General features: G+C 36.8%; 1 protein-coding gene across 1 annotated transcript in view; it reads left to right on the top strand.

The window, feature by feature from the left end:
• Positions 1–18,103, top strand: part of SYT1 (synaptotagmin 1) — a 358,040-nt gene that overhangs the window by 130,187 nt on the left and 209,750 nt on the right. The window contains exon 2 of the mRNA XM_054211854.1: positions 1,535–1,592. Coding sequence (XP_054067829.1) covers positions 1,535–1,592 — 58 coding nt within the window. The remainder of the gene's footprint in view (positions 1–1,534; positions 1,593–18,103) is intronic.

The raw sequence follows: 18,103 nt of genomic DNA, 5'->3' as shown, positions 1-18,103 counted from the left end.
GGAGTACCAAGCTACGTAAGGACTGCTAAGCCTATTGTCAGGTGTGTAACAACCCTGGGAAAGAAGCGAGTTGATTCCACAGCTGTGTTGTACACCAGCACCTGAATTATCCTAAACCCTTGCAAAATAAGGGTTACAGATTATTGTCCAACTAACTTTGCATTGTTTGAGTGCTCCACAACTCCTCACTGATGTCTGGGGCATAACGAAATAGGCTGGTAGGTGGAAGAGCTAATCTCTACACTTCAGAAAAGTTTAAAAGTTAGTAACAACATAATATCGTATGACTTGGACTCACAGACTATATAGCCCTCAGCTCCAAAGAGCTGTTACTTGTTGCCCAACAGGTTTCTTCAGTAGACTGACATGCAAGTGAGTGATTTCTGGAATATCATAGCTATTGACAGAACTAGACAGAAGGCAATATTAATTTTTTACTTAAAAAGAAGGGAAAAATAGATTAATCAGTTATGTTCTGAATCCTTTATTATTTGAGTCATGAAAGATGGTAGCCTGGTTAATTTAGAGTGAGGTGCTGGATGGAATCATGATTTGATTTTTTTAAAGACCAGAGTAAGGGTTGATGTGATACAGTTTGACAATTTTAGATAACAGTAGTTTCATTTTCCTCAGACAAAGTTAATGTAAAATTAAAAATACATTTCTCTATCTTGGTAACCGTGCATTTGGCTCCCTTTTTCAACTGCATCAAAATTGGTCACCTTCGCATTAAAGTGCCTTCACAGCTTGATCCTACCTGCTCTTTCACATCAACGTTGCCCTTATTGCAACCTTTATTGCCCATTGGTCCCAATTTTCTCCCTTCTCTCATGCAACCTTTATTCATGAAAACTGTTAATAGTAAAAACCTGCAAAGCCAGTATGCTGTGTTCCTTCAAATCCTGCCTTAAAACTCACCTCTTTTGTGATGCCTGTAAACTGACCAAGAAAGGCTAAGCAGCTGGTATGCTGTGATCGGTGTTTATTATGCTAATTGTCTGCATGAAACAGTCGGGGTGAGGCATCAAACACCCCTCTGCAGCATGTCCCACTCTCCTCCAGACGCGGTGGGGGAGGCTCTGGCTGTCACTGGAGGTACATGTTGTTTCTTCCTTACCTCCTCAGTATAATGGGATAATCCAGCCTATGTCTATTAAACAGCGTGAGAATTTAATTTTGACCAGAGGATTGCCAACCTAACAAGTGTGAACACCTTCACCTTTCCTGAATTGGGGAGAGCTGCAGGTGCCCAGATGCAATTTAGATGCCCAGAATCTGGTATGAGGTTTCAAAAGACATTTGTCCCCTGAACCTGTGGATTTCTCATCTCTGCTACCTAAGACCGGAAACTTTTCCTTTTAAGGAGAAGGAGTGATGTGGATTTTCTCTTCTGGATGCTTTCACAAAAACCCAAGGCTTTAAATCTTTGAGTAAACCAAAACTAAATATGAAAATGGCAAACTTCTATTGTAAAAATGAAACTAGGTAATTTATTTTGCATAGAGATAAATGCATATATTTGTTTTTCTTACAGAAACGTGGAGTCGTGAATAAACAGAGAAGAGTTAAGCACACAGTCCGTATTGTGAACAGTAAGTGACCAAATTATGTACTCTGAAGCTAAACACTATTTGTACTTGCATTGGTTTTGTATTTTTTCTTACAGTTCTTCTAACAAGTGTAAGAAATTAGTGCTGTGAGCGTTTCTGCCTTTTATCCAACTCAGTTTCATTTCACAGGGGTAGACTTTTATAAATCCTATAATCATCTTAGGTAAGAGCTCCAGGTAATCCACACAATGTGTCTTCATCGCTGCCCATACTGAGAATACTGCCTTTTTCTTCTCAGTAAAAATGAATTGTAATACTAGAAGGTACCAAGTTAAAAATAGTATTACACTAACATTTGCTCACATCTGAAATTTCGCAGAAGAACGCTTAGGTTTATCAGCATAGTCAGATCCTGTTGGGTCGGGACATGAGTAAGAGGGTCCTATGGGTTTGTGTTAACTGCTGACTAATTGTTCTGAACTGCCCTGGTCAGAGCTGTGCTGTTCACTGCACATTATGACCAATCACAATGCATGGCTGCACTGGCCTTTGATAACTACAGCTTTATAAATCATCAAGAAATTAAGACTACTCGCTAAGGCAAGAAAATGAGCCATGGTTGTGCTGTGGTTGATATTATCGATGCTGTCTATTGATGCTGTCCTTCGAAAAAAATCTCAGGCTGCTGGTGAAGTGCCAGTCATGATACAGTGGAGAACAGACACCACCTTTACCGCCAATCCAAAGTAACATGCCCTGGGAAACACAGGAGGTTATATGGGTGTACTGCATTACTGGGTATTAAAAGGTGGCAATATCCTTTGAGGACCAAAGCGGGTGAACGTGTGTTGAGGCATTTCTATTCATAGTTCAAATAAAACAGTTCCTCTATCCTAGCTGCTAATAGAGCCTGCTTTTTCTGTGGTAGGAGATTGTGGACAGTAAGTAATACACAGAGAACACATGCTCTTCAGCACCGTTCTGCTTGTAGAATATACATTTGACAGTATATCATGCAGTAGAACTGAAGGAATTTGATTGTCATATATGAAAACTCTATTCATTTAGCCAAACTGGCATATGGAACAAACTAGTTTTGGATAGAAATAAATCTTGAATCTTTTTTGGTAAGCGGTAAAAATAAAACTGCTGGAAAAGAATATGTATAGACCCCAGTAGCCAAAACATGCCCAGTATCTCTCTGGGCAACCAAATTCAATGATGGGTTTTAACATTACATTTAATCGGACAACATGAAAGGAAATGTGTGATATTTTACTGAAGCTGAGGGCAACATAATTCTTGTGTGAAAATCTGTACGGTAATTTATACAATGTACTCAACTGTGCTACCAGTAGGCATTTTTTAGACATACTATAAATCATACATATGTTCCAGAAGATCATCAGAAAAAAAATCAGTTTTAAAAAAAAATTCTCAAAGCTCCTGTCTTATTTGTCTATTCCTCTTAACTTCCCATTGCTTTTCCTGTCAATCATACTTTCCTTCCATTTTCTCTTCTTTCTCCTGTGACTCTTGTGGTTTATATTCCCTACATGCTATCACACCTCTCTTCTTCCTCTGTCTTTCCAGTCTTCTTACCTACACAGCTAATCTGCTCCACCTTCATAGTTTCTCCTCCCATCTCCCACGCAGGGCCATCTTGTCTTCCTCTTGGCAGAGCTGCATTGCAGAATGTTCCTGATCTGTGGCAAATTTTGAGCTTGCCATTTCTAGTATCACATAGATACTCTGCAGACCAAGTGCATTATTGGTATTGTTGGGTAATAATATTACACAGAATAATGTCATATACCTGCATCTAAGAAATTTGCAAGGGGTTGCAACATATTGTAATACGGGTCATCTCCTTGAATTTTTATTGGGTGTGCGGAAAGATATGGTGTGACTTTGGGGAGTTGTTATTTAACGCATGGGATACCTTCAACCAAATCAATTACGCTTTTGCCTCGGATCTTAAGTTTTGTCAGCAGATGACTGATAGTTACATGCTTAAATATTAGCAGTTCCAAGCAATTTCTATAATTCAACTGATGTATGTATACAAAAAATCCAGGAGTTGTTATAGACCTGTTTGTAGAAAGTAAGTTTCACTTCTGCAGACACTTGAAGATTTTCTTCTCACTTGTATTCCTGTGTCAAGTGGCCAGAACTCACAGGCAGCTGTTTCAGAATAGCATGGATTTATTTGTGTATAGTGAGAAAAAATTAATCAGCTATTACTGGTACTCTATCACATACAAATTCTCTCTCTCCTGCAGGCAGAATAGGTTGACAGAACCTTTTTATAGTATCCGTCAGCTGATTTTATCAGTCATGGTATTATGGTTATAAACTACAAATGATCTAACAATGAATATATAATTACAGAAATGAAACTGTACAGTGGTTATTTAACATTTGTAATGTGTAATTTATTTAACACTCTCTTTCAAATATACATGGGAAATTAGAATAATAAAACAGAAATAAAATTACATTTATCTCTCATCCATCATGAGTGAGGAGCAATGTTTCCAGCTTGATGAAGCCATACATTCAGCCATGTAGGGAAGTTCATGTATGCTACCTTTGGGCGTGCTTGAAACACACTTGTGAACTGAACTGTGTGTTATTGATACACTAAGCAACAAGTCATTCTTCTGACACTAGCACTGATAAATTGTGGATCTTCATTTTGAAATCCTTTTTTTTTCTCAACCTGAATTAAAACCTAAAATTTAAAATATCCGGTGCTGAGAGGCAAAAATATTGGATTCCAGATATAAAAAGAAGATAAAATGAATATTGATCTTATTATGAAAAGGATAAAATAAAAGTCATGATATATGCTATATTTTGTGGGGTTTAATTGTTCTCATCTTTATTTTAAATGCAAGGTGCCTTTGTCATTTGGCTTTGATATCACAAAAGATCGCAGTCATCCTTCGTGGAGGAGAGAGAAAATCTTGCAGTAAGTGTTCCAAGAAAGGTGTCCATTGTCCTCACTCAGTCAGCAGCAATCAAATTTAATCTGCCACAGACTTTGGTTTATCAAATAGTTGACATCTTTGGTGTCTGCTGGTTAATAACAGTTTTTTCATTACTCTCGTTTAATAAAGACAAGTTTAAGTAATGTGACATAAATTAGGAGACTGCACAAACGAAGCACTAATACAGGAGGAGGATGCCAAACCGTGCTCTGCTGCGAGCAGCTGAGAGGAGGCTTGGCCTGCTGAAAATGATTGTACGGGCAGTTTGACTCCATTACACGTAGAGGAACGAAATTCATGTTAGACTTACCATTAGCTCATGAGCACACAATATTACCGTTGTTTACCCCAATATCTATTTCGAAAGTTACCATGTTTTGTATTTTAACATTGACCATATTATATCCAGAGGTATGTAGTGTACCAGAGATAAAGTAGCTAAATGAAGGGTTCCTCGGGTTTAGAAGGGTCAGTTTTGTAAAAGTGAATTTATGAGCCTTCAAAAAGAAATGAGCCTGTGATTTCTGAATGTTCTCTACTAATCACAATAATCTTCCCTTACATTATGATTTCAGTCTTTCATGGCAATATAGTAATCTAAAAGCAGCATGGAAGTGCCCTCATTCCCTGTGCTCCCAGGTTTTGTCACTGCCCATTAAAATTCATGTGCATATACTGCAGGCTTGGATAAAATAGTTCATTTGAGTATTCACGCTACCTGAATTCTTTAATGAGGTCTTCCCCTAAATTAGTTTCACTTTTTTTTTTTTTTCTTTTTTTCCCCCTCCCACAGTGGAAGTATGAACTTCTGGTAAATTATGTAGTTACATTTGCATAGTGTAAAGGTTTTTATTTTGTCGCTGTTATGGTTATCATGTTATACTCAGAGTAGTATATTCTCTGTGACTCATATGCTTACAAAATTCTGTGCCTCAAAACCTCATTTTTCTTTTTTTTTATTGATCTTGTGTTACAGACACAGCTTTGCATTTTTTAGTGTGAGATCTCTGAAACAGATTTAGATTCTGTACTGCTTTGAGGTATGCTAGTTATGCAACCTAATTTTGCAAAATGGCTGTGTGTTTGTACTTCCCTGGGGCTTCAGTTTAGTTGTCATCTATCATTTTAGCACCGTGATTGATTATTCTCTACTATTTAATTTATCTGCAGCAGCTTCTCAGCTTTTTCTTCAATTGGTAAACACATACTTTTCCAGACACGTTTTCAAATGATGTGTTTTCCAAGTGTGCCAGAAGTCATGTAATCATATTTTTCTCAGCTAGGAATTTAACCGTTTAAGCCATTAAATGGTTTCAATAAATTATTGGCTGATATTTTGTCTATTACTTGCAAGTTTTGCATAGGAAATCTGTGTTGTATTTTCCATTTTTCAATGTTATTGTATATACTTATTCTAAAATACAAGTGTATTTACCAGCTGCTTTTTTGTCCACCAAAAAATAGTAAAAGAAACAAGCAGCTTTTTCAAGTGTAGGAGATAAATACATGGGCTGCTGCTGCTGCAGTAGACTTTAACCACCTTTGCACATTAGGTTTCAAAAGCAAAATATTTATTAGCTTAATTTGCTCTTTGGAATTTCACAAGCCAGCTTTAGTCAGTGGGGTTAACATGTGCTCGTTTTCTTGTCTTGTGTACTGTGTTCCTGTACTATAATTTGCTATTTTTAAGCATTACATTGAATATCAACTTGGCTATGATTGTGAATCAGGCTCTTTCAGAGTAACATGAAGTTTCCATTTAAAAAGGGGTGGGGTTTTTTTTGCATTAAGTCGTACTGTGTATACACGTCAGCATTACTGAGGCAACTTCCAAGAAGCTGCTATAATGAACTGCTTCTGTGATCCACATATCAAAGAAGTTTTAATGTCAAATTTTCTTTTCTCCTGCAGTTTTTATTATGGCTCTATGTTATCTGTGTTTTTGAATGGGAAGGTTGATAATTTGTTTTGATTTTTTTTACTTTCTAGTTACTGACTGTACTTAATATTTGTGATTAAAATCTCTCAGTAAGAAGAATTACACTGTGTCATCATAATGCAGCTTTGCTGACGTTGGTAACTGCTGTTGTAGTCCTGTCTCTAAATACAATCAAACAAAATGAACAGACATCTGCAGCATTGTGTGCTTTTGGGGGGCAGTTTGTTGATCTTTTTTTGTGAGAGCGAGCTTTTTTTTAAAAGCTTTTGTTTGTAATTCTTAATCCCTTCGCACAATCCTCTTTTAAGGACTACCAGGTTAGCTTCGGATATGTATCTTAATAAGTCCTGGTAGGTGAATTCCAGACCATATTTCATCAGAGAACTGGAGACAGCCAGTTCTGTCACTCTTATGTCACTGTTCTTGTAGTGGCTGACGCTTCGATTAGGAACTAAGAGGACAGACTTTCTTGTCAACTCCACTGTTTTGTGTTTATAGTACGTGAAGGTTAGCTCAAAAAATAACTAATATGATACAAGTGATTACCTACATACAGGTTAAGGTGACTCCCTAGTATGGAGTTGGTGTTAGCTAAGGAACATTATTTGGCAGTTTTGGATCCTCTCCAAGTATGAGTTTGTTCTTCAGTGATGATTTTCTTTGTTTCCTTCTTTCGGAGTTTCACATTATATATCTTATTTTGAAGATATAGCTATCATAAACATCACATTTTGTCAGCTTTTCTTATGTGAATGAAACTCATTCAGATAAGTTTATTCAGAAATTAGAAAAGATGCATCGTAGACCTGCCTGCAATCATACCTTTAAGTTACTAGTATATAGACAACATTTATCTCTGAAAATGCAGACAGAATAGGAAATTCTGTTACTTTACCATGTAAACAAAAATGTTTTGCGAAGCCATTACCAAAGATAGCACATAAAAATATATTTTATGGTGTTAATCTGCTGTGTTTGTATTGATATCTGAAGCGCATGAAAAGGGGCACTGTAAATAATAAATAATTTTGAAAATAAAAAATTCAAAATTACGTATTGGAAAAACATAATTCCTTGGATTAGGATATTTGGGCAGGGGAATATACATTAGAACAGCTAGAAATTAGGAGTGATTAGGAGTGCTCTGGAATATATCAAATATATTAGCAGCATGTCTGCTGCTATACCTTCAGTTCTGTACTACAAGCTAAAGAGGCAAAGACATGGTTTTTCTGTGAGAGGAGCCTCTGCACAAGGGCTCTTACAGCAATATTGATTGATGTATTTCATGTTTGTGACTCTTATAACTATGCTAATAAATGGAAAAGCAGTGATTTGAGCTGAAGGCACAAGTTTTTGAACATGGAGGTCATAAAGCACGTAACACATAGGCCACGTTTCCAGCCTCGCCAACTAAAAAGCCTTAGTTAAGCCATTAAAGATACTAAGATTCTGATTTTTCCATGAGCCTTGTATTCGTGAGTTTTTCTCATGACTGCCTAATTTCCATGACTGCTTCACTACCTCCAAAATCTCAATGTTTAGAAGTCTGTTATTTATTGAAAGATGAGATTTTCATGCAGTCACATGGATCCAGAAGCTGGAGCTTCCAAAGATAACTCCCAAACATTTATTGCAAAGTTTGGCAATACTGTGTAAAATGCATGATAGCCTGGAGGTCTCTGCTAGTACTGTACAGCAGTAGTACACTTTGATCTTTCACATAATAGGTCTCCCAGTACCTTTTCATTTCCACAGAAATAGTGCCCAGGCTGCTCTTACACCGTCAGCCTATTTCACTCATCCTTGTAAGTTGTGATGCCAAGTGAGAATATTTGTTTTAGGAAGAAGGATGAGAAAAAAGGAATAAGGTGTCATTTAGACTGTGCAGCCTTCACCATTTTTGATGGGATTTTACTCTTAGAAGTATGTCTCAATGTTTGAATCTTTAGTTTAAATGAAATGCTTAACACCAACAGAGTTTATTTAAAGATCTAATTTTACTTCAGGGATAATAATTTTAAGAACTTTAAACTGCATTAAAGTATTAGTCAATAAACCATTAGCTATTAAACTGTTAATAGTTTATCCTGCAGATAACAGTGATTCCTTTTGGAGGGTTATGGTGTATTGGGCAAATATGCATTTAGGGAGGTTTTAAAATGGGAATTACATCTAAACTTTATAATTACGTACTTAGACATTTCTTAAGCAGAAAAGAATCAGTAGCTTTTTATATATGAAGCCATGTGCTCCTCAAAAAGATGTAAATGTTTGCACTACACAGCTATGCTTATAATAAGGAACTGTTACATCTCAGTTGCTATACTGCCGTCATTTTTGTATTTTTTCTGAAATTTGACTCTTTGCAGCCTCAGTGTCTGGAGCTGTGGTCTGTCAGTGCAGACGCTTCAGCTGCACTCTGGAAAACCAGTCCTTGTGGACTGGTTCCATATGCATTTAAAAAGAAGGAAAGAATTTGAAACCTGACTTCCTTTAAGAAACAATTGTTCAAAAAAGGTAGTTTATGTATAGCATATATGAAGCCGTTGTTAATGTACAAGAATTTTGCAAGCCTTCTCTCTGTTTGTTTTATTTTCACATATATTTTAAAGACTGTTTCCTCCACAAGTAATAGTTGTCATTTATAGTAGTAATCTGCTGAGATTACTATTCTGCTGAGGCTAATATTAAATCACAAGTGGAATTTGACTTACGCTAATGGCCTTTGAAGCAGAACCAGTGATTTTGAGCATTTGGAAAGTGGTGTGATGTACCCAGCCCCATCATGGATCACATAAAGTGGCTTTCACAGCTTTCTGGCATTCACAAGGGTATGACAGCTGTAGTGTCCCAGTCGTATGTGGGCTGTCCTTCGCGGCTGGTCAATAGTGGGACTTCATTTCCTCTAGTCTCTTTGTGACAGTACCAGTAGGGATCACACTGTTAAGTTCTATCCTGAATTCTTGTGGTTGCCAAGCATTTTTGGTGTGATTGTTGGAAGTTCTTTTTTCATTAATGTGTATCTATCTCGTGTCACATTTTCACTGTGCTATTCCAAAAAAGAACTTCACGTAACTAACTTTACTTTTCATTAATCTGGGGATCCTTTTTCCTGTCAAATTTTGCTTCACAGCTTGAGGAGTGCTTATACAGACACACACACACACCCCTTAGACCCCCAAAAAAAGAAAAGAAAAAAAAATAATGAAAAAAAAGATGAGAAATAAAGAAAAGGCATGGAAGAAATCCAGCTGTCCAATACTGAAATTTTCCAAGGATATGTTTGTGGACATGAGCAACTTGCTTAAACCCCCTGAGTTGCTTTCCCTTTAAAAATGGATATGGTGACACATATAACAACTTTCTAGGGAGTTTGCAATTCACTGCTGTAGTGAAATTGATAGTATTGTTACTGGCATGTAAAGAATGAGCTGATACTATTCAGTTATTGTGAAGACCTTGGAAGAACTACGGAAGTATGTACTGCTGCTATTTATCGTTATTCTTTCAGACACTGAATCTGTTCTGAATATTGATTCGTCCAGCAGCACATACTTCTTAGAAAGTGTCAGTGTGTTGGTCTGTTTGATAAATGTGTTCATCAGTACCTAATTATTTTTAATGTACGTTAAAAGAAACTGAGATTATATCTGTTGTTAAGTAACTATGACTTTAAAGAAAATTAGTTTGCTTGGTATTTCCTAATCTTGAAGATACCTGTATAAGACTGTGAGCAAATCCTAAAAACCTCAGGGTTTTTTTCTGCATTTTGTTATCAATATAAACTCTCCTTGCCTCCCTTATTCATTCTCCTGGGAAAAACCAGCAGACTTTATAAGCCTCAATAATGAGATGGGGCTAGGGAAGAGGAAGCTCTGGTGTAATTATTCTCATCTGCTACAAACTACTATCACATCTCGCCCCATATTGTTTCCAGTTCTCCTTTCTCCTTTCATTTTTGTTTATATTCCCATGTTTCTCCCTTTGCTGCTTTCTCATTGGCAGCTCTACCTAAATGTTAGTTTCCTTTCTAGAGCTACCTTGACCATACTCTTCTGGAAAAAATCCCTCGTTCCCCAGTGTCACCTAATTTGGTTTTTGTTTGTAGTTTCCATAGTCCCTGATCTTCTTCATAACAGTGCTTTCAAAAGGATAACAATGGGGTAAAGTACGGCTTCTTTCACAGACATCTGCTGGAGTGCTGTAACTAGGTTGTGACTGACCTTGCGAAGAGGTACTCAAGCTGGGATGGAACTCATTTATGTGATCAGCAGTGTATCTAGACAGAAAGTACTTGTTTTTATATGGACATTCCTTCCTCCCCATGCTCAGATCTCTTACTGGCATGCTATAGAACAACGAGGGAACCTGGGGTTTGTACCTCTTCCCCCTGTAAGCGTTTGTTTCCTGGACATAAGCTCAGGGCCTTTGGGAATCTTTTTACCCCAGTCAGCAAACTGTCTTTGTAGCTTTACTTCTGCTACTTCTTCCTTTTCTGTGTACTGTGGGCAGAGGGCTATACGGTTACCTTGTTTCAGATAGAACAGCCTGAATTTCCTACCCTTTCTACACTATCTGTGCCTTTTTGTTGGTAGCTAAACCCTTAGCTTTAGCTTATAGTACTTTCTCCAAATTATCTGCCTATAGCACGCTGTGTCTGATCTGTTGGAAAAGCTTCTGTTTTCTGCTGATTAGATATTTTACTAAGAGCTCCAAAAAACTCACATGTTTGTGTTTCTTGCATGCATGTGTGTGTGCTCATCTTGCTTTTGCTCTCTGTGTCTCTCTTGCTTTTTTTCTCTGTTTTGCTGGAACATTATGTCCTCAGTTGTCAAATAGCTTTCTCTCAGCTGAAGTTCCAATGCTGAATTGAAAGAAATCAACCAGAAGCTCTGGAAAATGATTCATTTTTACAATGAAACTCAATTTTAGGAGTCCTAAATGAAGAAAAGTATTATTAAAAATACAGTATGAGACTTGGGAAAAGGAATCTCTAAGATTTATCATATAAAAATGGAAAAGTTATGATAAAATTATGAAACCTTGAGGAGTTATTTGAATGATCTACTTGTTTCTACAGACTAAATAAAGCTCTGTTTTATTAATCCTAAGCATCCTTTTATTTGTTGCAATATATTAAATCAGGTTTACAGCATCTCTTCAACATTAGCTTCCCAGGAACAACGCCACCAAAGTGCAACTATCAGTCAGCTGAGTGACAAAGACACAACGCTGAAAATAAATATGGATGATGAAGTGAGTTGTTATTTTTCAGAAACAGCACATCTATTTCTGTGCAGTATCAATAGGAGATTTTAAAAAATGTGTACAGGGTTCAATAAACTGTTGAACAATCTGTGTTTACTGACTAATAAACTAGTTTTGTGAGTTAATCTATTGCTCAGTAAAGGAGAAGGAGACAGTTTACGAGTTATAGAGTATCATGAACTGCATGGTACAAGGAAAGCAGTTAACGCTAGAACTGTATGACAGTTGTGAATCATTGCTGCTTAAAAATACCATGGCTACGACGACACATTAAAGCCTTCTCTAAGGATTCTCTATAAAGTTGATGATTGAGATATGAGTAAAGGCATTTCTGTAGTGCTCAACACTGTTGTGTTGCCAAACTTAATGTGTGGCTTTCAGGAGGTGAATCGGCATGCAGCATACCTGTCCCTGTTTAGCCTTGCCTATTCCTAGACATATATTCTGGTTACCAAAATGTCGCTTCATCAAGTTTTTAGCTTAGGACTACAATATAAGTGCTGTCACAACTTCTTTAGCAGAAAGTTATGGCAGAGTAGTTGGGGCCGTGCCAGTTGATTTTATACTATGGTGCAACCTACCTTACGGAAGTTATTTCAAACCGGGGACTTAGAAATACTTTTCAGGAGATTTAGATAATATTTAGATGTAAGCTTTTTTAAAGTTAATTGAAGTATAATTACTACTACTCATGGGAATAAGCAGGAGGAGCAAATGAACCCTGGATTCCAGTCACAATTTTACATGTCACAAACACCTGACTGATCCCAAGAAAAGGCACCAAAATTAGAGAACAGGAGATGTCAGAATGTTTCTAAATAGAAGCATTCATCAGCTGTCACACTGCTGACTTCTTAAGTTCAGTTATCATGTTTTTTGTGTGATGCCAGTACAAAGAAGGATTTGGTCCTTTATTTTTCAGGGACCAGAATTTTTTTTTAGGCCACAAGTAGGAATAGTTATACTCAGGAAATATAGTATGCTGTACTGGATAGAAAAGAAAGAATTAGGGACTTGCAGTGATAATACAAAAGAGGAGGGATGAAAAATCATAGTTATTTAGATTTAAAAGGGATCTCCATAGTAACTGCATTCATTTAAGATACTTAATAAAAGTATTGTTACCTCTTAGTTCTCTGATTGGGTGAAATTTATTTGGTCGCCTAGAATTTGAAGTGACTTGTAACATCGATTTATCTCAGAACAAGAGATTGAAATTAAAGAAATAAGGGTGAGCAGGGTAAAATAAGGATGATGTTCTTGATGATCATCTTCGATGATCAGAGGGCTGGAGCACCGCTCCTGTGAAGACAGGTTGAGAGAATTGGGGTTGTTCAGCCTAGAGCAGAGAAGGCTCTGGGGAGACCTTATAGCAGCCTTCCAGTACTTAAAGGGGGCCTACAGGAATGCTGGTGAGGGACTTTTTACAAGGGCAGATAGTGATAGGATGAGGGGTAATGACCTCAAACTGGAAGAGTGTAGATTTAGATTAGATATCAGGAAGAAATTCTTCACTATGGGGGTGGTGAGGTGCTGGAACAGGTTGCCCAGAGAAGTTGTGGGAGTGTTCAAGGCCAGGCTGGATGGGCCTTTGAGCAGCCTGGGCTAGTGGGAGATGTCCCTGCCTATGTCAGTGGGGTTGGAACTAGATGATCTTCAAAGTCGCTTCCAACCCAACCATTCTATGATTCTGTGATTCTTTGGTAAGGTATACTTTGGTAAGGTAATAGCAATATAGGGAAGAAAAGAATAGGCCCAAGGCAGTATAGGTAAGAAAAAAAGAGTCCCAAGAATTAGGTTCTGAAGGCTGAATATTTATTTATTTAAGGATGAATATTTATTTATTTACATCTGAAAGATGTAAAAAAGGTGTAATGTAAAGGATATTTATTACAGGTATGAGTTAGCTGTATTGGTAAGGAAGAGCAATGGCAGCTTACAATGGCATTCTTAGCTAGAAGAATGAAGGTACAGATTTTGTCAAAATACTAGTAAACTCCTCTAGATACCCTGATGAAAAATTGCCACGAGTTGTATTTCTCTTGTGGTTGCCTTGACCTCCAATGTATTTTCTGTAGAACTTCTGTCATTTTCACCCAAAATATGAGTAGCCATTCAAAAAGCTTTACATTTTTCTTCTAGATTGTGCCCAGTAAAAAACCAGTAGAAGTATTTGCGGTGACAAATGGTGTCTGATCTGTAGGGAAGAGTTGTTGTACTCTGAAATGGTGTAGAATGGTGTCTCAGATGTTTTCACAGTTAGTTGTCTGTAGTTTATATTGATGCTTATTCACAGGTTAAATGGCTTCAAGTGTGTTTTGTCTGTGTAGTTTTTGTACACAGTTAATGAACAATTGTAATTTGGGAAACTGATAATGGTACATGCACATCACTCAATTTCAGTACCTTTCTGGAGAGCATGTGAAAGCAGCTTGACAACTTACGAGAGTGTACATATTTCTGTGTGTTAGGAGTTGACTATTTATTTTATACAAGTATCTTTTCCTTGGTAAGCAAAGTCTTCTATTGCTTTTAAGGTTTTTTGACAGGAGCTTATCCACAGTTTGATTGCCTTGTCATTTTCTGATGCTGTTGGAGCAGTGATGCTTCTCTGCTGGGTAAAATTTACTGACACACCACTTTTCTTTCCCCCTGGAACAATGAGTTCCAAGAACAAGACTTCCCTTAGAAGAAACCTGAAGTGAGTTTTGTTGCTTTGCTTTCGGATGGAGTTTCATATATCAATTTTGCTAATTGCCTTATCACCTTGTGATAGGATCACCAATAAAATACTGTACAGTCCATAGAAAATTCACAAGAATTTATATAGTTACTGTAAACTTAACATGTATTCGGCTTTGATTCTCTCACCTTCCTTGGATGTGTGTACCCAGTGCCTTATTAACTCATATGGACAAGGTAGTCTTCCCATTAGCAGTTCTGAAATCAATTACAGTCTTGTACAGAAGAGACAAATGCTTTGAGTGGTGCTCAGCTGTACTTCTCATGTGTGGAGGAGAGTCTGGCAGATGCTTTCCCAATAAAACAGTGTGATCTGTGGCAAGGGAATGATCCTACGCAGGACATATCTGCTAGCACAGCTCACAGTCTACAGTAATGTCTGCTGGAAAAATGCTGTCTTGTATGGAGAAGTTTTGTGGGGAAAGATTCAGATTCTGTTTGCTTCTGGATTTTTCATTAAACTCTTACTTATTTTTCCAAAAGGAAGAAATTTCGCTCCTTCAGTGGAGAGTAAATAATTTCTGTTGTAGTTAAACGTTGTTGCTAGGTAGGATGTGAATTCTAGCTAGGTAAATCTTGCTAATAAAGAAGGTGTGTCAGTTCCAGAGGATCTCAGTGTTTTCTATTATATGTGGGTTTTTTCCTCCTTGGATGTTTTGGCATTTTTTCTTTTTTGTTTTGCTATTTATTTATGCTTGATAGTACGTTACTCTTGGTGTTAGGCATCTTACTATGTATGTTCCTTACATTTTATTCTGTGTTTATTGCATTTGGATGTACGGGTGGCTAGTAAATATTTGTTAGTGTCTATATTGTCTAACCTTATGAGCCTTGAAACTTGAGACCTTGAAAACAGCTGCAAGAATTTTTCATGATCTTCATATGTGCCATGAGACCCTGTACTTTAAGAAAGTTAGCTTTCCATTTCTCAGTCACCACTATAAGATGGGCAGATGCTAAAATTGTCACAGCCAGAGCGGGAAGTCAGATAACATGTCGCAGTCTACTCTACTAAACTACAGTTTAGTGTCGGGCGCTCTTCTCCCATTTACGCGATTTGTCTATAAGCCTGGTTGTGGAAACTCAGTGTTTTCTCTAGTGCTTACAGTGAATAACACTTGTTATCAGGACAAGCAATCAGTTCACCCCCGGGTTACAGAAATGCTGCTTTTTAAACTAGCAGCTGAGAGTTACTTCAGGAGATCCCATTAGATCACCCTTCCCCAGAGCCTGAGCCTGTCTGATTCAAAGCACTGTGTGATGCCTTTGAAATATAATTACTAAAATACCACCCATTTATTCCAGTACAGCTGTCAAGAAACACAGGTAAATTTTTTAGCTTCTTAATTAGAGGTGCATATCTGTGGTAACCTAGCAAAAGGAGTTTGCCTAATTAACTCCATTTAGTTCACCATTCTGTCTGTTGCTGGCAATTAGTAAATATTTGGTTTCTTTAAGCCTGATTTCTGTAGAAATGGTGATTTAGATATTTATAATTATGGGAGAAGAGATTAGTTAATTTGCATGTCTTTTACTATCTACTTGCACTTCCGAGGACACAGTTCAGCTTAAACAAAAATACTGAAGGAATACAGAGTGGTTCACGCATGGATAGGTGAAACTTTTAATTTTGTCCTAAGATGATGTTTTAGCTACTGACTATGAGAATTTAAAAAATTACCTTTCCATACGAAATATTTAAATTCTGTAGTCTTCTGCAAGTGACACTTGAAAAGGTGTGGGTTTATTTTTTTAATTTATGACTATGTTTTTAAAAGTCTATTTATTTTAGGGCATGTTTATGGTTTCTTGAAACTTCAGTACATAAAAGGGAGTGAATAATGGTCTTCAATAGAATTGGGAATAACATGTAATAGCCCTATATCAAAAGTCACTATATAGTGCGGTTGTTTTCTGGACTGTGTATAATTATCCCAATTTCAGTGGGGGTAACAGGCAGCTGTGAAAATGATCAATTATTGCCTACACTGTTATTTTCTGTTCCACAGTAAAAGTTAAGTTCATTCTTTATACCTAAATTAATATTTTATGTCAAAGCTTGAGGAACAAAGAAAGGGCTTTGGGGGGGAAGAGATGAAGTTTATATGTATAATTGAAAGCTGCACTGAAAAGGACATTTTGGTTAATGCCAGTTCCCATAGTTACTTGCAAATAATTATGCAGTTTTAAAAACACAAAACTTGTTTTGCAGTCTTACTTCCAGGCAGATAAGTGTCCAGCAGTTAGTTATAATTAGCTATGTTAGAAGTAAATTATCAGCCTTGATCTTCAAAATTCCTCTTAGCCTATATATTTTGCACCTATGCGTACTGCATTTTTATTGGCTTCACTAAGATTAGATTTCCAGGTCAGGCAATTCTGTCTGGCTTGAGTAATCTTATCCATTCACTGGTTTATTCTTACCTCCACAAGTTTTATGGTAGGCTATGAAAGCCTTTAGAGAAATAGGGTGTTTTTTTCTAAAACCACATCTATTTTACATTTAAGAATTTTGCTCTTTTCTCTTAGGGCTTTTTTTTTTTTTTATTGTATACCTAATTTTATTAAAATCATTCAGATCACGGAAACCACAATGATGAAATACAGCCTTCCGTGAAGGTTGGTCATAAGAGACCACTGTTCTTTTTTGCTTCATTAATAACAAATGTAAGTTTATCCTATTAATAGTAGTAGTAATATGATTATTATATTTGTAATACCATATTAGCATGATGTGAAAAATAAACAGATTATATTCAACTGCCCAGGTTTTTCTAAATTAAACAAAACTCTGCCACTGTTTTGTTTGCTTAGCTGCCCTACATTGTCTGCCTTGGAACTGCACAGTGCGTGTCGTTGCAGAATTAGGGAAGCGCAACAGATGGCTTAAAACTTACGTTGATCACAATTCTGAACAACAGCAAAACAGCCTGTCATGTCATGTTTTGACCTGAATTCATATACAAAGGGTATAAATTGATGTGTATAACGTATAAAATTAAAAACAGCTTTTAAAACAAAATCCAGACATTTTCTCAATGTAAAACATTCAAGAATGATATTTTATGATATCATGAATGATATTATGATATTTTAATTTTAAATTTTGAAATCTCTTTATTTTAGGGCAGTTTTATCAAGGCAAATATAATTCACAAGCACATGCTTTTTTCCTCTCCAGTGGAAGAGTTCCCTGGCTAAAATGTGCACAGATTCTCCAAAGATGCTCCTCTAATAGCTTGTCAGAGCTGCTGCTTTATGGGAGTACAACATCTGGGCTGTATTATGAAAAATATATTTGGAATTGCCATTCAAGCAAAATGAAAGTTCTTTATCACAATAGATCCTTTATCAGTCTGGAAAGCTTTCATTATGAAACACTGGAAAAACAGATGTAAAGCATGACTGGATTTTAGTCATATTAATGAACTTGAAAGGCGATTATATGCTTTGCTATCTTGCCAGTTCTTCAAGTAGGGTCTAATAACAGTGACCACACAGCTATGTAGAGTCGGTTACGGGGGTAAATGTGCCATCTTTTCTTTGTCGAAAGTCATCAGTCGTCTTACGGTTTTGTTACTAGAAGTAGCTAGATTTTTAGTGAGTCT

The sequence above is a fragment of the Rissa tridactyla genome, chromosome 1 (assembly GCF_028500815.1).
Source record: "Rissa tridactyla isolate bRisTri1 chromosome 1, bRisTri1.patW.cur.20221130, whole genome shotgun sequence".
In the NCBI taxonomy this organism is placed as follows: Eukaryota; Metazoa; Chordata; class Aves; order Charadriiformes; family Laridae; genus Rissa; species Rissa tridactyla.
Note: the sequence above shows the minus strand (reverse complement) of the source record. Positions and strands in the feature narration are given on the sequence as shown.